Source organism: Mytilus californianus, unplaced genomic scaffold, assembly GCF_021869535.1.
Source record: "Mytilus californianus isolate M0D057914Y unplaced genomic scaffold, xbMytCali1.0.p SCAF_12, whole genome shotgun sequence".
NCBI classification, from domain to species: Eukaryota; Metazoa; Mollusca; class Bivalvia; order Mytilida; family Mytilidae; genus Mytilus; species Mytilus californianus.
In genome coordinates, this window is record NW_026262604.1 from 44,237,897 (window position 1) to 44,258,987 (window position 21,091).

At 31.3% G+C, this 21,091-nt stretch overlaps 1 protein-coding gene across 1 annotated transcript; it reads right to left on the minus strand.

Annotated features, from left to right (window-relative positions):
- Positions 1-516: 516 nt before the first annotated feature.
- Positions 517-17,729, minus strand: LOC127721869 (testis-expressed protein 9-like). The gene is made up of 11 exons (XM_052228679.1): positions 17,590-17,729; positions 13,139-13,239; positions 12,607-12,670; positions 11,847-11,914; positions 11,140-11,203; positions 9,313-9,413; positions 7,786-7,982; positions 5,586-5,842; positions 3,311-3,445; positions 1,980-2,114; positions 517-676 (listed from the first exon to the last, which is right to left on the minus strand). Exons 1-11 carry the CDS (start codon positions 17,632-17,634, stop codon positions 602-604), a joined length of 1,242 nt encoding a protein of 413 aa, XP_052084639.1. The 5' UTR covers positions 17,635-17,729; the 3' UTR covers positions 517-601.
- Positions 17,730-21,091: the final 3,362 nt, after the last annotated feature.

The window sequence follows — 21,091 nt, forward strand, 5'->3', positions numbered from 1 at the left end:
AGATAATTCTATGCATTTTTAAACCTTTTATTTCAAGAAGGAACCACTATCAAGGGAGAATAATTCAGAGTCATTTAAATATCTTTATTTTGAACATTTTTTTTGTTTCATAGTATGTTGTTTAATTTAGGAGGATATATTAAGTGCAATCAGAATACATTTAGGGGCTATCTGAAGCCCGCCTATGGGTGTGGGATTTTCTTGCTGTATTGAAGACCCTTTGGTGGCCTTCGGCTGTTTTCTACTGATTGGTCGGGTTGTTGTCTCTTTGACGCATTCCCCTTTTCCATTCTCAATTTTATATTAAACACAAGTTTGAAATAAAAATAAAACTGTATTCATAAAAAAAATTCTTAAAGGCTTGTTTTAAAAACTTGTCAAAACTACTAAATTAAGTTACCTCAAAAGTAAAATTTTTCCTCAATCAACAAAATAAGTAAATATGAAAATAAATGAATCAGAAGTACTTATTTATTATGTACTTCAATTATATAGATAAAAAAACTGACAAATGAATAAGTTGGAATATTATATAATTTGATAAATAAAATTAAATACAATGTAATCACAGTATGGCAAAATAAATAATTCAGTACTGATGCTAGCTTCCCCATTCTAAAGCTTTCACAAATTCTTCCTCTGAGAATGATAACATCTTCGCTGCTTCTATGTGCATCTGAAAATATATTAAAGGGATTTTTTAATATAATGGATGTGATAAAAAAAACAACTGTACAGTATATTTTTCCTTTAATTGGGAGATGACTAGTTTTACCTTCCAGTGATCTAGGAATTATAGGGAATATTGATACTTGAGTACAATGAAGTCACAACACTATTTTTACCATAGAGTCTTTTGTATTTTTGTCTAATTTAAATTTTGAGTGTGCATTCAATCACAACTTCTCCCCACTTGGCTATAGAGCTTTTGTAGCTAAATGACGTCTAAAAATCTCCCATGATACATTCCAAAATATGACAAAAATTTTCTGTCGTCAAAAAAAACTATGAAAAATTAATCTGATGTGGTCTTAGTGGTGTTACATCTTACAAAGTCTATCCAAATTATTTTTGCAAAGAATTCCGCTCAAGCTGGTGCTAGGGGTCGTCCTAAACTTGCAGTTAGGTGAGTTTTTTTTTGCTCTGTGTTGGAAGGCCTCATTGTGACTTTGAGATGAAGAACAGCAATTAAAGTGCTGTTCCTTAACTTTATGTGTGTATTTTGCTGTACATGTACTGATTTTGTGTCATGGATGGATATCCCATATCCTTTGTTTTTCTATTAGTCGAAACTCTGCAACAATTTTTGTAAGACCTAAAACATCAGAGGAAAAGAAAATGGTGTATGATGTAATTCACCTTTTCAGAATCTAAAGGATTGTGGGTAATTTCATTGTTTGTATCCAAAATTAAAATAATGTAACGTCATTGGTTGAATTTCCATTCTTAAACACCTTTTTAACCAAATAAAGTTTTGGTGTATACTTTTGAAAATATTACCCAGAATGCCTTTAAGGAAGTAGTCAGGTGAAATTATAAAAAAATCTTGGAATTTAAAATTGATACTATAAATCAGAAGAGCATTAGTTAAGGAACATTATAAGCTAAAAATATTGATAGGTTGATAGGTTATCTACTTTTTGAAATATTTGATTTAAAAAAAATGGTGGGAAAAGGCTGACTCTGACTTTTACCTTACATTTAGCATTGGCATTATTTGGGTCTCAAATCGTAAGAAAAGAAATCTAGAATCTGCTTAAATTTTGGTCATGAACTTTTATGAGCTATTGAAGTCTTCCATGAAAAAAAGTGGGTGATATGGGGCAAATATTTTACCCTGTATCATAGGAAAAATCCCAAGGAGTTTGATAAAAAATCCTCAACCTGAATTAGGAATGATATAATGCCAAAGGGTGCATGGTGTTACAGAGAATTACATTCTTGGGAAGTTTTACAATGATCAACGTTGAACTACAAACCTTTTGTCTTTTCAGGATATCTATAAGTTTTAGTTGTTTTTTAAACCCTGCCATCAGTTCATTTTTCTGTTTTTCTAATCGTTTGTTATCTGCCAGCAACTGTTCTGTTCTCTTTCTGTCATGGTCTGTAGATTCCTGTATATAGAATATCATGAACATTGATGTTTTAAGGAGATACTCATTTACCATTGTGAGTGAGTAAGCTCCTCCAACATCATGTATAAGTGAAAAAAGAGAACAATTTTATAAATAATGTCTTAAACAAAGAACTCCTGAGTTTTGTATATTCTGTTTGTTTATTACAGAACAAGAATGTTAAAATGCTGAAATTTATTGAAACTAGATAATCTTATAGGTATTTGTAAAAGTTGATCTTAGTCCAGTCTTCCATCTGGGTTCAGGGAAAGGTTTTCTTTAACATGCATGTAACCAATTTTAGGGAATGTCTTGTTTTTATATGACCACCATCTTTTCATAAAGTGGAAATATTTTACTTGACATCTTTATTCATTTCATGTCTATTTTATCATCAATACTACCATATGAATTGTACAATCAATTAATCCATCAAAACAGTTTTCCCAATCATTTACATAATGATGACAAACGCACTTCAAACTTTAAAAAAGTGGTCAATAATAAGCTTCATTTGGACTTCTTTGATTATAAGTGATCTGAACCTTAAAAGACGATTTAAACTTTTATTTTCTTGATACTTTTATCCTTTTGTAATAACTGCTCCCTACCTTCTAAGATTTAGCCATTAGGCCAAATAAAAATATATGTGTGGTTCCAGTTATATTCCTAAAAAAGATAGGGTCGGTAGGTCAGCATTTTAAAAAAAAAATTTGCTTGGATTGTCAACATTCTGATAAAAATTGTGTGTTCACCAAGTCCGATATCAGTATTATACACACACCTACCGAAAGTTCACCATTTTCTTTATGTTTGGTTGTAAAATAAACAGACATGTTACACCTTTTAGTTAATTTTGTTGTATTCTGTTAAGAATTTGTTGCATTTTTAGCTGTAGTGGATACTTCTAATAGAAATTCAGATGTCAGAAGTCTGTGAATTTAATCATTGAAATTCACATTCCACAAAATGGGATCATTCAAAATGTATTTTTCAGAATGTTTACAATAACTGCTCCCTACATCAAAAGAAGATTTAGCTCTCAGTAACTGTTTTACATTTACAATAACTTCTCCCTACCTTAGAAGAAGATTTAGCTCTCAGTAACTGTTCTATGTTTACAATAACTGCTCCATACCTTAGAAGAATATTTAGCCATCAGTAACTGTTCTACATTTACAATAACTGCTCCTTACCTTAGAAGAAGATTTAGCCCTCAGTAACTGTTCTTTATATTTCTCTATCTCCTCTAATGCTCTGTTTAACCTGACTTCTGTTGCTGTATTTGTTGATGTCTGTTGTTTCTGTGACCTTTTCATCTGATCTAATTCCTGTTATGAACATGATGAAATTGTCATTGTTATTTCAACTTAAAATAAGGGTCTATATCCTTTAAGCATAGGTGAGTTAAGATGGTTTTGAATATTTGTTTCTTTTCTAATTTGCATGTTATTGCACATTTTTAGCTATGAAAATTGTTGTTGAAATTAATTCTGAAATTATGTTTTAAATGTGATTTTCTCTGAATGGGACATTATAATTAACTAAACAATCCTTGTCATTTTTTCCGAGTTAATTATAATTAAGCTTATTTCTTCCATATTATTCTGCACTCTGATGTTAGCAAAAGTTTTTATCAGTGAACCTTTTTTGAATGTTTGCCTGTATATTTGAATGTAAAACTTCTACTACTAAAAGTCAATAGAAGCCAATAGACAAATAAGGATTAGTTTTTGCTTATTTCTTAAAAAAACCTAATTAAAAAAGAACATGGCGACCCTGTAACATTACATGGTGGATGTCATGTTTTCTTTAGATCAAAAGGATTACTAATGCCGGTATATATGTGTTGGTACAAAAGACCAGGATAGGAACTTTATACATCTCTGCATACCATGTGGATGTAATGAGTCATAATATCAGATCTTATATAGAAATAAGAAGATGTGGTATGAGTTCCAATGAGACAACCCTCCATACAAGTCACAATGTGTAAAAAGTTAACAATTATAGGTCAAAGTAAGCCTTCAACACAGAGCCTTGGCTCACACTGAACAGCAAGCTATAAAGGGCCCTAAAATGACTAGTGTAAAACCATTCAAACAGGAAATCCAACAGTCTAATCTATATAAAAAACAAGAAACACTTATGAACCACATCAACAAACAACAACCACTGAACAACAGGTTCCTGACTTAAGACAGGTGCAAACAAATGAAGCTGGTTTGGCACCAACATTCACATCCAATATTAGTGTAACATTACAACATAGAAAGACACACTATAAAATATCAATTGAAATGGCTTAACTCAATCAAAAAGACATTAACAAAAACAAGTAAACATACACTGAAAGAATAAATTTGATCTATGACACAATATAAATACAATATTAATTACATGTACATTTTGTGTATTTTTGTTGTGAAGGCATGTTTAAGTATAATTAAATTTAAAGTATGTTTTTTTTATATTCCAATTCATAAACTGATAAATTTTTTTATCGTCCATCCATTTGCCTATATCACACTGCTCCGTCTCTCCTTAATTCTCAGGCTTGAAGATGTGAGCAGACATGATCAGTAAAATCACATTGTCTGAGGTGATGTTATCAGCTATGTCACAATATGTGAGATGTTATCAAGCTTACTTTGGTCAAGAATAAAAAAGAGAAGGGGGAAATGTGTAGAAAGTAGGATAATCTATACAAATCACTGTAATGTTGTATAATAAATGCCATCCATCATTTAGTGTAAACATATGATACTGGTTTTATCCCATACGACACATTCTCCGGTTTCTAACATTAGACTATATTTTCTATACCTTTCCAAGATCTGCTTACTGAGTTAGATTATATTTTCTTTACCTTTCTTAGACCTGCTTACTGAGTTAGATTATATTTTCTTTACCTTTCTTAGACCTACTTACTGAGTTAGATTATATTTTCTTTACCTTTCTTAGACCTGCTTACTGAGTTAGATTATATTTTCTTTACCTTTCTTAGATCTACTTACTGAGTTAGATTATATTTTCTTTACCTTTCTTAGATCTACTTACTGAGTTAGATTATATTTTCTTTACCTTTCTTAGACCTGCTTACTGAGTTAGATTATATTTTCTTTACATTTCTAAGACCTGCTTACTGAGTTAGATTATATTTTCTTTGCCTTTCTTAGACCTGCTTACTGAGTTAGATTATATTTTCTTTACCTTTCTGAGACCTGCTTACTGAGTTAGATTATATTTTCTTTACCTTTCTGAGACCTGCTTACTGAGTTAGATTATATTTTCTTTACCTTTCTTAGACCTGCTTACTGAGTTAGACTATATTTTCTTTACCTTTCTTAGACCTGCTTACTGAGTTAGATTATATTTTCTTTACCTTTCTTAGATCTGCTTACTGAGTTAGATTATATTTTCTTTACCTTTCTGAGACCTGCTTACTGAGTTAGATTATATTTTCTTTACCTTTCTTAGACCTGCTAATTGACTCTCTGCAGTATCACTTTTAACTTGTGCATCTTCTGATATTTTTTTGAATTTATCGATTTGTGCCTGTTGTGCTGATGTAGTACGATATAATCTTCCTCTTTCATCTTCCATTTCTTTGATTTTAACTGATAAAGTTTTATTTTGATCATCTCGTTTGTTGACTTCTGATCCAAGTCTATCAAGCTCTTCCTGCATAACTCGTAATTTTGCCTTGAGAAAACGTATTGTAGCTTCTGTAAACCAAGAAGATACATATTTTTTAGTTTTAAGTTGTTATAGTGGTTCTTCTACTAAGTGTCATGTTTTTCTAAACATCGATACAAATTTTCATAATCAATTAAAGGGATAGTAGCTTCGATTTTGACAAAATTATGACCACGTTTTAAAGCTGCTAAAATCAAGGATATGTACTTAAAATTAACAATAAGATCGCTGGAATGTTTACATAAACTACAGAAGTGTTAATAATTGATAATTAATATTGCGTTGCGTGCCTATTCATCTCATTAATTATGCATTGGGTTTACTTCCCGAACTTTGCCGACGCAGCAAGTGAAATGACCCAGATATAAATAGATATGAACATGTGCATTTTGTTTTCTTACGTATTTGACAATTTCTTTAAATTAAACGTACATATTTGACACCATTTATCAAATTATGTAAACAACAAAATATAACAAAAGCCTGCATCTTATTTGAACCAAAGGTTCTCAAACAATGGTGATATTATATACTTGTTTTTACATTTGTATTACCAAACAATGATGATAATGTATACACGTGTTTGTGAATTGAATTGGGGCCATCATGAAGGATACACCGGAAGAATAATATTAAATTATAAGAAGTTGATTTTTAATTTCTGCTATGTTGGGAGATCACTGCTCGTAAATTTGTAAACATATTTTGGACAATAATGATTTGAACACGTCGCAATTTGTTTTCATGTGATATGGAATAGTTTAGAATTGTAAACATTTCGCAAACTGTCGTATTGTCGGCTACTTCTGTGTGACTTTGCCTGCGTGACAGGTTTTTTAAGCGATTCTAATGACAGATCTCATGGCCGTTATTTATTTTTCAATTTACAATAACTTGTCTGCACCTCTTTTCCGATCCTTTTTCTCGCAGAAACTGTAAATTCACGTTCCATTCCCGCGATAATATTCCTCTGTTTAACATTTTCTCTTCGAGGGACAATGTGCAATTGCGCATTGAGAACTGCATAGTTAAGGTCAACATAGGTCATATGAATAAGGGTTGGCTTAACATCTAATTTTTGTCTGGTAGACAAAAATAATTTCTAAATGGAAAGTAAACAGTGATGGTTTTATTTAGACTTAATTAACTTTTTGTACAAAATCCGGCATATAGATTAAAAAAATAATTTGAATAAGAATCGTAGCTACTATCTGTTTAAAGAAGAATATTTATCAAATTTACACAAATAAATAAAAATAGAAAAAACGTTAAGCGTGTAAAATTAGTAACTACAAAAATATTTATTCTTTTTATGTATTTACAACAATCCTACAAAACTGCCAGCATATTCCCCAATACTGTTGCCTCTGTGAGGAATATTGATTTTTTTTGTTTCATTTTATATTGCATTTTTCATTTGATGAAAGAGAGATTGTTTATTATTTATAGATTTTTTTTTATTTATACAACTATATGATGACCTCTTGATTTCTTTTTCAGTGAACTTGTGCTGAGGAGTAATGAAATCAGTGTTTAAAAATCTTTTGAGAAATGGGAAGGAATAACTTCAAGATTGGTGTTCTTTCAGTTTAACATGTGGTGGTACATTTCATCTTGCATTGAATAATAAGAAAATCTATCATATGAAGACTGGTGGGTTGAGGTTAATGGATACTGTACCAACCATGTATAAATGTTTTATAGAGAAAACTAAGGAAACTGTTTCTCCAGAAAATGACTATACCAAGTCAGGAATATGACATTTGTTTTCCATTCATTCCATTGCATTGGTTGATATAGTGGGCATTTATTTTTTTCACATTTTAAGAACTTTCCCCTTTTTGAATTTACCTGAGATTGGTATTTTTGTTAATACTTTTCGTATCAACATTTACAACTTCTTACATCTTTTAAAAGGTCTCTTATGGACCTCATTTCAAATATTTTTTTTCTTACTGATAACATCTCATACCTGCTCCCATTTCATTGGCTGCCTGAGGTATGACATCATCATCTTCATCAGAGATTACCTGTCCTCGATCAATCTGACCTTCAATGTTACTGACTGTTTTATCTATGTTAAAATCTCTAAACTGTGTCATGAATGTATCATCAGGGACGGCTACATTGTCTGCTAGGTTTGATTTACCACTCTTTGGTCTCAGAGGTCTTAAAGATTAAAATCACGTCAATTAGCAGACATTTTTGGTCTCAGAGGTCTTAAAGATAAAAATAAGGTCAATTAGCAGACATTTTTGGTCTCAGAGGTCTTAAAGATTAAAATAACGTCAATTAGCAGACATTTTTGGTCTCAGAGGTCTTAAAGATTTAAATCACATCAATAAGCAGACATTTTTTTCCTCAAAGGTCATAAAGATTAGAATCATGTCAATAAGCAGACTTTTTTTTCCTCAGAGGTCTTAAAGATTAAAATCACGTCAATTAGCAGACAATTTTGGTCTCAGAGGTCTTAAAGATTAAAATCACATCAATTAGCAGACATTTTTGGTCTCTGAGGTCTTAAAAATTAAAATCACATCAATTAGCAGACATTTTCGGTCTCTGAGGTCTTAAAGATTAAAATAACGTCTATTAGCAGACATTTTTGGTTTCAGAGGTCTTAAAGATAATATAGAGCTGGGCCATGAGTGCATGATACGCCCGCCGCTTTTTCAAACAATAAAGTTCCATAACTCCTCAATGTCATATCAGAAATTTATAAAAAACTAAAGGGAGGTTATTTTAATAGACATAAAACAGTCAAAGTTAATGAATAAAACCCCATAACTAGGAAACGTAAAATCTAAAATTTATAAAAATCAAAAGGGAGCTCACGTCAATAGATATAAACTATTCACCAAAGTTTCATGCAAATTGGTTATAGAGCTTTCGAGGTATTGTCCAACATGTTGATGACGGACTGACAACGGTATACCATAATACGTCCTGTAAACGGGTGTTTAAAACCATGTCTATTAGCAGGCTGAAATATTTCAACATCTTATTTTAAAGAGAAACAATACATTGTTTTATCTTTTTTTTTATATCAAATACTGTGGATTCATAAATATTCATGAGATACCTATTTACTTAAGATTTCATTGATACCAGGAAACCATGAAGAAATACAAACATTAAGTTACGTTGAACAAAGGGCTTTATTTGGCATCATTTTTCAGTGACTTACGCTTGCAAGTACTATAAATTGGAAAATTTTCATGAAATTATGAATTTAATTGTTTGTTTCTTTCTTTTATATTTTCACATTTTTTTTTATGTCAAACGTATTGATTTCTAAACTGAACATTCAGTACAGTCCCCCTGGTTCTTTACATCTTTAGTCAATGCAGGATAGTTGTCTCATTGGCAATCTACGACATCTCCAGTTTTTAAAATATTATTCTGTTTTCTATATTCATTTTTTTATAACAATATTTCATGGCTATAGCAACATCTCTGATTTTAAACAAAAGTTTTATTATTGAAAGTCTATTCATACTTTCCAGAAGTAGGTCGTTTAACTTTTGATGGTGGTCTGGACTGGTTTGTTGAATGTGGTCTTGTATGGTTGGTAACCTTTGAACTTGTTCTGGATCCAGTCTACAAAACAAAAAGTGAAATCATGATCAAATCTTCCTCTTTTCACAGATTTTGAGGTACATATAAAAAATACCTATTTTCCACAACTAAGTTTTTAAGCACACCATTGTTACGAGAAATTGCAATAGAAAATAAAGTATTTATGTGCATGTAACAATAAATGTATTTACACTTTTGGTATTTAGCTATATTTTGCCTCCGAATGACCTTAGATCTACTCTGAATAACCTTTTGACGTCAGGCAACAATCACTTTTTAATTGTGACGTCAAATGTTTTGAATTATGATGTCAAAGTTTACGGGAACCTGTGTGATTTTACGTAATGGCGGACAAATTTGCATACAAGTGTAAATACGTCTATTTGAAGAGGGAAATGATAAAAAATATACAGTAGTTCTGTTTTTTTTTTTGTTATTACTATATACCATAATATTTTCTTGTGGACTTATAATCAGTAGAGTTCTCAAAGAGAACGTGCAAGATATTGAAAGTTTAATTTATCAGTGTTTGTAGGGTTGGTATTTTTTACGACTAGATTTTCTACAGAATTTAATACTACATAAAACTGACAAATAATCCATTTGAAAAACCTTTACATATTTTTGTAATTTTATTTTGTAAAAACATTGACTGCAGCATATTTTGTATGAAGCACAAAATGGTTATCTACCTTTAACCTAACCAAGAAAACTAAACATTGACCAATGAATCGTGAAAATGAGGTCAAGGTCAGATGAACCATGCCAGGCAGACATGAACAGCTGACAATCCTTCCATACAACAAATATAGCTGATCTATTGCTTATAGTTTAAGAAAAACAGACTGAAACACATAAACTTAACACTGAGCAATGAACCGTGAAAATGAGGTCAAGGTCAAATAAAACCTGCGAGACTGACATGTACATCATAGAATAATTCCATACACCAAATATAGCTGACTTATTGCATGTAGTATAAGAAAAAAGAGCAAAACTCAAAAACTTAACTTTGACCACTGAACCATGAAAATGAGGTCAAAGTCAGAAGACACCTGCCAGTTGGACATGTACACCTTACAATCATTCCATACACCAAATATAGTAGACCTATTGCATAAAGTATAAGAAAAACGGACCAAAACACAAAAACTTAACTATAACCACTGAACCATGAAAATGAGGATAAGGTCAGATGACACCTGCCAGTTGGACATGTACACCTTACAATCCTTCCTTACACCAAATATACTAGACCTATTGCTTATAGTATCTGAGATATGGACTTGACCACCTTGTTCACTGATCCATGAAATGAGGTCGAGGTCAAGTGAAAACTGTCTGACGGGCATGAGGATCTTGATAGGTACACACATACCAAATATAGTTATCCTATTACTCATAATAAGAGAGAAATTAACATTACAAAAAATCACAACTTTTTTTTCAAGTAGTCACTGAACCATGAAAATGAGGTCAAGGACAATGGACATGTGACAGACCGAAACTTCGTAACATAAGGCATCTATATACAAAGTATGAAGCATCCAGGTCTTCCACCTTCTAAAATATAAAGCTTTTAAGAAGTTAGCTAACGCCGCCACCGCCTGATCACTTTCCCTATGTCGAGCTTTCTGCGACAAAAGTCGCAGGCTCAACAAAAATTATCACATTATGATATATTCAAAATTGTTGATTTTTTTTATGCCAGGGGAGATAACTGTAGGAGTCCATATAATTGTCCAACCTTTGATGATGGTCGGTCTGTATGAGATCTGTCTGTGTTTGGTTCTGTATCATCATCATAGTCTCTGTAAATAAAAAAGGATTAACAAAAAAATTACATCATATTTTTTATAAAAACCATATAAGTTGAAGACGGTATTTTGACCTCATCATGTAAACTTATCGTTTATTGGTGTCATTGTGTTGCACTTTCATGGACGTGTTAGCCACTTCTGTCTTTATTCATATATAATTCTTGTACCTTTCATGTTGTTTACTGCCATTTCTTGATCAAGTGCAAAAAAAAAACCAATGTTTTGAAATTTTAGATTAAATGTCACAAGGGTAACACAATTTCATGGAATGAATTATTTTGTATAACCAGAAGTAGTAATATTAGACCATTTATGGAAAGTAAAACCTCATACTGAATCCGTGCAGAACAAGACAAAATCTCATAATGAGATCAAATTCATTGTTTTGTAAAGGAATATATCGAGGCAAAAATGTCATAATCATAAAAAGTTTCATGTACAAAAAAAATTTATAAGTATGTTATACTTTGTTAAATATATATTTATTTTACTTTTAAATAATGTTTGAAAATTATATTGTATTTTTTCTGCTTATTTTGGGTGCCGTGATTGGCAAATAAAGTATTTGTTGGTTTTTTTTTGTTTTGTATTGTTTAAATCATAAGACAAAATAATATATGTACATATTTCTTACTTTAGGAAGTCATCAGCATTGATATTATCTAACAGTCTGGATTCTGATAAAACTTTCTCTTGACCTTGCTGAAACAGAAAACAAAGTTACAGTACATCTCACACACATTACAGGTCAATTTTCATTTCTCTGGCCCTCTGACATGTCTGATGTACATAGTGGACTACATGATGGGCGAAATTTGTAGATTTTGTTTCGATCAAATTACATGTACAATTCATTGACAAGCAAAATTTCTATAAAATAAAACATCATATTTTAGTGGACATCGATTGACTGTCCATAGTGGGTTTGCACTGTGCAATTCAACATTAGTTTCTTATGTCTTGTCACATTGGTATTATTGAATACATGTAATTAATTTCAAGAGATAAATCATTGTATTGTCTTGCAATGCATTAGCTGTGCCAGAAAAACATATCCACAATAGTAAAATCTTGTATTTCTCTCAAAACTATCTCATATACTGTGGATTCTTATATTTTGTGTGGGCATACATATTTGTAGAACAATCGAAAACTGTTGCTAAGTTATCTTTTAAATCATTATTTATATTATAGAGTTGTGATTCTACAACATCACTAGCAGTCTGTTTCTATTGGTCTGGTCCAAGTAAAATGAGGATTATCTCCCTCTACAGAAAATCGTTTGTTTTTTAGACAAATTTTGAATTGTGTGTGTGCATTATTTATCTTATTGCATTTTATTCAAAAACCATTTGAACTTTATAAATGATTACTATTCCTCTAAAATATTTTACCAAAACTTCTTCAGCTTCTTTAACAAGGTTGGCTGTTCTTGCTTCCAATTCATCATTTAGTCTCCTGAAACAGGAATCAAAATGAATAATATAAGTTCACAACTTTTTGTGATGCTCCTATTACAATGTATTGCGAAGGGATAGTTTTTGCAAAAAATAAAAATGAGCATTCTAAATTTTTATAGCATTATTTTGTATGTTTTTTTTATTTTCAGATATATCATAACAGTTAATCCTACATTTTTGTTCATAGTTCAACAATAGCAAACATAACTGCACAGAAACATTTCTGAATTTACAGTAATCAAAATCAATAAATATCAAGAGTTCTCTCTGGCCAAAAAAAAGAGGGGCGCTGCACCAACTTTCATGTATCCTTTAAAATGTTAAGCATATCACCATTTTTATACACAGTATCTGAACAGCAAGAAGGTGTCTGATAGATAAATTTAACTGTCTCCATTGGAGAAATATCTTATCACACTTGATGCAGTGGTAAAATCTATATGTATTTTGGCCTATATGAACTTACTTGTATTCTTCTTCTTTACTAAGAATACTCCCACCTCCAGATATATTAGTGTTTTTTACACCTGATCCAGGTTTTCTGCCTGATCCTGGTCTGTTTTTTGCCTTATAAATACAAATTATAAGACATAAGTATGAAGTATAATATTTAAATTCAGTAACAGCCCTGCCATATAATACATACTCAAAGTTCTTGAATGAAAAGTAATTTGTCTTACTCATGACATTTTGATGTACAATGTAAATGTCCATAATTCGAAATATAATTTCAAAATGTTTCCAGATTCAGCATTTGATTAAATGTAAGTTAAATACATGTACAGGTGATGTATGTAAAAAAAGTGTTTTAACTTTGTTAAATTTTGTTACTCTTTAACTTAAACTTTCTTCCTGGGTAGATTAGGGTATAGAAATTGAGTCATCCCTTGGGTCTTTTTCTACCAACTAAAAAAAAGTGAAGCATCTGTTTGGCTGTGCTGGATGGATAAATTGGCAGCCATGTCCTGTCAGATTGTGGATGCTAAATTGGATGCCCCCTGTAGAGACAGTGCCACACTCTTTGCACATTACATGTCAGTGTCCTCGAGACAACTCTTTGAAGGGTCTGTAGGTGGCTTGTTGCACATCTAAATTTTAGTCCCTATCCAATTCACCCTCATTTTCAGTAACATTTCAAAATTTCCCTTTATTAACCTAGTCCACTCCCTATTGCAGGACTCACATGCTTACATGTATTGTTTAATTTGTTCTTGTCCTGAAAATGCATGAAATATATCTAAACCACTGAATGTAAAGCAAACAACAATCAACCAATCATCCTTGCTCAAAGGTCAGTCAGATATACATTGTATAAATAAGATGAAAAAAAACCTTATTTAAGTAAGTGTATATATATGTACCTAAATTCCTCCGTTTTTCAAAGCACCCCTTGAGAGCTGTGAGGGTACGGTGGAATCCGTGTGCACTCCCTATTAGGTTTAAAGAAGATGTGTCACTAACTTATATACACCACAGACAATCCCCAGCCAACACCAAGGGAGTGTTAGGACACTTGGAAGTCTGTTATTATGATGGAGGAAGCCGAAGTAATCACAACTGGAGAGAACCACCGGGCTCCTCAGCAGGAACAGACAAACCAAAGAGATATCTGCAGATTGATCTCCAGGTCAAAGTCAGGGGCCAACTTGACCAACTGAGGCCCCCAAAGTACCCTTTTTAGTTTAATTTCTGGTCTGGGTACCAGAGATGTGTGTGGGAGGGTGAAAATCGCCATTCTAATGTACTGAAATTTCCAGCGCCCAGAGTCGGGATTGAATGTGGGACTTTCAGTACTGTAACCAAATGTCTTAACTTCTGAGCCAAGCACCCACATTTCAGTGTTGACATTCTTTTCTTTTTAACCATTTGTTGTTAAGGTTCATGTGGACCCTTTGGCTAAAATGGCTGCGTTTCACCTCAAAATTTACTCTGAGTACAGACAAACCTGTGCATCTGAAAAAGTTTTAAAGCATAGCATGCCCTAGATAAATAAAATTCAAATGCATTGTATGTTTTAGAAAATTTAAAACTTAACTGGATTTTGCAGTGCACTTTTTTTCGTCCCTGCAGAAGGTGATAAAATTAACAAACAGTTGAGTTTCACTTGATATGGTCCACGGTTTAAATCACCAATTATTGTCAGGTATCTATTGTCTGTATCAATCAATACAGTTCACTTCAATTATTACCTGTGGGGAAGTTCTCAAACCTCTTTCACAACTTAGTTTATTTTGGCATCTTCTGGAGAAATGAAAAAAAGTGCACTGCAAAAATCCTGTTAAGTTTTTAAATTTCGAAAACATAAAATATATTTGAATTTTATTTATCTAGGGCATCCTATTACAATAGAAAAATCAATAAAAAAAAAAAAAAAAAAAAAATATCGGGAAAATTTCCCGAAATTTTCATTGTACTAAGGAACTCAAAATCGTTAACTTTTTTTTGTAACTTTTTTTAATTCCCGCATTTGCGCAGAAATCTACTTCTTTCTTCCGTTCTCGTTTGTCATGAGACTTTTGAGTGAAATATATATTTATCAGTCCAGTAAAATATAGGAAGGAACACAATAACAATTTCATTTCTAATTATTCTTTGAACGTCACAACTTAAATCCCTAACAACAGAACCAAAATCAGAAACGTTACGGTATTTCAGTTTCTTTTTTTAACAGATTTAGAACTTAAAATATGTTTGAATTAAAAAAAAAATAATTTACATAGACTTCGTCCCCTTTCACAGGTAATGCCTGCCTCATATTAACAAACCCTATTGATTTTTAAAATTTTTTGTACAATACTTGTACATTAATTATATACGAGTATTGTTGACAATACTAGTATACAAGTATTGTGGTCCCCAAGTTCAGTTGATCCTAAAACTTTACCAGATACACAGGTTTGTCTGTACTCAGAGTAAATTTTGAGGTGAAAATGCAGTCATTTTAGCCAAAGGGTCCACATGAACCTTAACCCTCTTGCTGCCAAAGGGACATTTATGGCTTCTACACACAAAACTTGTTGATTGTGTAGAACGTCAAATGTCCATAGTAACGTCACAATACAGAGGGGTACTGACAACGTCAAAAGACGGCGCCAAAAGGACGAATTTGGCGGGAACGAAAAAAAACGAATTAAATGCATTATTTTTATTCTTAAAACGGATGTCAACAAATGATACAGGATCATAAGCTTGTTAGTACTATAATACCAACTTATTTAACGTGTTTACTAATTATGTAGTTCGTCATTTTCATGCAAAATGTCGCATACTTTCGAGAAATTTGTTAAAAACTTTTTTCATTTTTCTTTTAATCATAATATCATAAAGAATAATCGCATTCCTTATAAATAATCACAGAAAAGGAAACGGTTATTTTTTATTATGCGAAATATTAATATTCACAATACACGCTTTATTTAAGAGAACTGGAAAATATTTGTTGGGCTCAAAAGCCGCGATTGATTTCTTTAAGTCTTTTTTTTTTTTTTTTTTTGTTGTTGTTGTAAAGACGGTACACAAATGTAACTCGATATACTTGAATTACGATATGATATTTTAATACATTTTATACCTGTTTCATCATGGAAGCAATAATCTTAAAATATATTTTTTATTCGAAATTGGGATGCTAAATAAGAAGGTGACCCAATGATTTCTCTTCCTATCCAACATATCATCTTTCCCAGTGGCAATCTCAATTTATCAGCCATTCATCTCAGATCTTTTACTTTGTAGGACCTACTGATCAACATATTTAATGTTCATTAGATCTCAGTTATCCTTAATTTTGCATAAAACACCTGCCGCTGAAGTTGAGCAAACAACAATCTATCAATCAACGAATTTTTAAAAATATTTCAATTATGCCAAATACAATGTGTATTTCATCATAGAAAATGAAAATAAAATTATAATATTTTCAAGTCATTGATAATAATTGATTCAGCTCACATGTAGACAATAAAAATTCATTTTAGAATTTCTTCCCTCGTTTTGCTGTTTTTCAAATTTTTATTTCAAACATTTCCCTAAAATTGTGGGCAATAAAATAATAATAAACATGATTACGAAATAAACAAAAGGAATATGGATGATAACGTTTAAAAATTCTTTCCTCGCCTACCGAAACAATACTTGGAATGAAAAATTTAATCTGACACATATAATACTTTACAACACGAAGTCGTTCATAGAATCGGCTTTTCAGAGTTTTATTTATTTTTATTTGTACATGCATTGTTTTAATTTTTTATTTTTATTGGCTGCCGATGTTTTGTTTATACAATTATTTGAGAGATTCTTTACGGTATTTATCAATTATAAAAAGGTTTACTATGCTAATCGGATAAGACGGATACATATATTCTAGTGTTTTAGGGGTGGTTTAGAAACAGTTATGCATTTCACTTGACAAATATAAAACTAAAGCGCATGTAAATTTATTAGCAATGAGTATATTATCTTTTTTTTTTTAAAGATAAGAAATATATACAAAAAAAACTATTATATTTCGTGGTTAAAAGTTGTATTTTTAAATAATGTTGTATTTAAAACATCGTTAATAACAATCTTAGAGCAACAATTTTGATAAAATTACTATTACATCGCTTTTTCTAATTGCGGCTAAATTGACGTGGGGAAAATTATGGACGGCGGGAAAACGCTGTTCTACAGAGAAGCACAACTTTTGCAACGTCACAAATATGAAACGTCAAGATGATTTTGGCGCTACAAAGCAAGAAATAAACTCGGCAGCAAGAGGGTTAAAAGACCTATCGAAAAGGAAATAGGGGATTCGAAACTTAAAGCAAGTATTTTGTTAGGATTCAGAAGTATTCATTGGATCTGTTAAACAATCACCGTATTATTCAACCAGTAAAACAAAAATAAAACAATGTACGTAATCTATTTTCTTACAGAATTCGTTCTACTGCCAGGAATGTTATTGAAACTTTCAGCCATTTTGACGCACTAGGTTGCTGCCGTAAATCGGCTGTAATTACTAAAAGTGTAAAGACATCCCGTGCACATACCACCCCACCACGAGTAACATACCGTACATCGACCGTGTAACAATGAAACTCATAGTTTAAAATTTACATTGTATAAATGTGCGCATATTTAAAATTCTTGCCTGTACACAAAAAAAATTTACACAGATATTTTTTATCAGGGCAATGTCAAATTTGAAGCAATTGTTATGTGAACCAACCAGAATAACTGAAAACAGTAAAACATTATTAGATCATGTAATTGTAAATTCTGAAGACAGAGTCAGTCAGTCAGGTGTTATTCCAATTGGTCTAAGCAGGAACATATATATTGATATACTGTTCCCAGGTCTAAGTGACCATTTTATGACATATTTTACTAGAAAATTTGAGAGAAAAACAAACTCAGATGCTGGAGAAAATTTAATCAAAATAAGATCTACCAAAAATTACACTAAAGAAGATTTCTGTCAAAAACTAAATGATGTTGATTGGTCTGAAATATATTTATGTAGAGAAGTAAATGGAACTTGGGTAAAATTCAAAGATATTTTTACTTCAATTTTAAATGAAGTCGCTCCTGAAAGAGATATCAAGGTAAAAAAACATACAGAGCCTTGGATGACTTCTGAAATTATTGAACTAATTCAAAAAAGAGACCAGCTTTTGAATATGTATAAAAAAACAAATAATAAACATCTTTATAATGATTATTGTAAATGTAGAAATAAAACCCAAAGGGAGGTAAACAAAGCTAAGTCTTCATATTTTGAAAATAAAATAGAAGAAAATAAAAATAATCCTAAAAATATCTGGAAACAGTTTAAAAGTATGGGTTATAGTACTAAACAGAAAGAGAAAAGTAAAGTTGTACTTAATATAGATAATGAAAACTGTCATGACTCAAATACAGTGGCTAACTATTTTAATAACTTTTTTACAACTATAGCGGATAATTTAGTATCAAAATTACCACCAGTTCCAAAAGTGTTTGATATCAAAACAGACATATTTAAATTTTTTTATAACACTGTTAAGTGTAACGATTTGAGTTTTAAATTAAAACCTGTGACTGAAGAATATATTTTTAAACAGTTACAACAACTCAATCCAAGTAAAAGTACTGGATTAGATGGAATACCATCAAGGTTTTTAAGAGATGGCTCGAGTATTTTAGCAAAGCCAATTACATATATAGTTAATTTGTCGATAACTTCAGGCATAGTACCTGATGAGATGAAAACAGCTAGAGTGTGTCCTATATATAAGAAAAATAGTAGGCTGGATGTCGGAAATTATCGACCAGTTAGTATTTTAGTAGTTGTTTCTAAAATTGTTGAAAGATCAGTATATTCACAACTTGAGAAATATCTGGTGGAAAATGATCTACTTTATAATTTACAATCTGGTTTCAGATCTGCTTATTCCACAGATACATGTCTTATTCATTTGTTAGATCATATTAAAAATGAATCTGCTAAGGGACTCTTTACTGGAATGATAATGTTAGATTTGCAAAAAGCCTTTGACACGGTCGATCATCATATATTGTGTAACAAACTACAAATAATGGGTGTCAAATGTACTAAATGGTTTGAATCATATTTATGTAATAAACAACAAAAAGTTAGTATTAATGGTACTGAATCTGATTTAAGATATATTACATGTGGGGTACCACAAGGGAGTATTTTAGGACCACTATTATTCTTATATTATGTTAATGACATGTCTATAAGTATAAGTAAAGACTGTAAAATTTTATTATATGCTGACGATAGTACCATACTATATTCTCATAAGAACCCAGAAGTTATATCTGAGAAACTGGGTAAGGAACTTGAATCTTGCAGCAAATGGCTTATCGATAATCAATTATCACTTCATTTGGGGAAAACAGAAACTATTCTGTTTGGGTCAAAACGTAAATTGTCTAAAATTCGTAACTTTGATGTTACTTGTAATAATCACACAATTTCATCTCAAAATTGTGTGAAATATTTAGGCCTGAATATTGACAATTCTCTTTCTGGAGAAAAAATTTTAAATAATATTATTCAAAAGATAAATTCAAGATTGAAGTTCCTATACAGACAGGCCAAATGTTTATCAGAACAATCTAGAAAGACTTTAGTTACAGCTCTAATTCAATGTCATTTTGACTATGCCTGTTCTGCATGGTATGCTGGTGTCAGCAAAAAATATAAAGATAAATTACAAGTATTACAAAACAAATGTGTTAGATTTATAAAAAATACTGGATATAGATCAAAAGTTGACCATAATGTATTGAATAGTATTGGTTATGTTAATATTGAAAATCGTGTTAAACAATTGAGATTAAACCATGTTCATAATATCTATTACCATCATTGTCCTAATTATATGTATATGTTGTGTACAAGTTATCATTTTGTACAAATTATAATTTGTACAAAACAATTGTACAAATTATAATTTGTATTTTGACTTTGTACAAATTGTAATTTGTACAAAAAGTGCTTGTACAAATTACAATTTGTACAAAATTTGACTAAAATTCGCTTATAACTTGTACAATAATTAATAGTATAGATTTTGTTGATACACACTATAGAATTTTTTATTCACTGACCACACCATAAACCTTACTTACAAAATACAAAAAATGGTTCTGTATCATTTATTTGGGCATTCGAGTGAATTATGGCATCGGGAATTGCACAACATCTTTTGCTTTTTACATTTACTTTTAGAAGTGCTGCACATCCCTTTGCATTTACATTAAAGGAACGCCTGACCACCAGTTTTTGGAAGCTTTCAAAATGCTTCACGTACTGTAGCGAAAGTTGAATCTCAGAAACCATTGCTGCGAATAAAGATGTGTCTTTAACAGCTTCAATTTGAATTTCTCAACAAATATCCTGTTCAAATTTCTACAGCTGTTCCTATGCGGTACCCAAATTCTCGAGATTCAATAATTACGCCTAAGATATTTCGAGGATCAGTTTGGGCAAGATCCCACCGAGGAATTGGTATAATGACATTATGAATAGCAAGTTCTGATAATTTCTGTTTCGTTTTCTTGGTTAGATATTCGGCTTGGATCTGTTGGATAGACACCGCACGCTTCCTGTCACGTATGATTGGTGTTTCAAAGTCAGTGTCATCCTGATTGTCACTGGGGCCAATTTCTATTATACTATCAGAACAGTCACTGGGGCCAATTTCTATTATACTATCAGAATTGTCACTGGGGCTAATTTCTATTATACTATCAGAACAGTCACTGGGGCTAATTTCTATTAAACAATCAGAATTGTCACTGGGGCCAATTTCTATTATACTATCAGAACAGTCACTGGGGCCAATTTCTATTATACTATCAGAATTGTCACTGGGGCCAATTTCTATTATACATTCAGAACAGTCACTGGGGCCAATTTCTA

Bases quoted from the DNA above. Each gene is read 5' to 3' on its own strand.
- LOC127721869 (XM_052228679.1), bottom strand. From the start codon at position 17,634: ATGGCTGAAAGTTTCAATAACATTCCTGGCAGTAGAACGAATTCT. The intron at 11,204-11,846 runs GTAAGAAATATG...TTTTATTTACAG, and splicing joins AATGCTGATGACTTCCTAAA to AGACTATGATGATGATACAG. The intron at 677-1,979 runs GTTTGTAGTTCA...ATATATTTTCAG, and splicing joins ATATCCTGAAAAGACAAAAG to ATGCACATAGAAGCAGCGAA.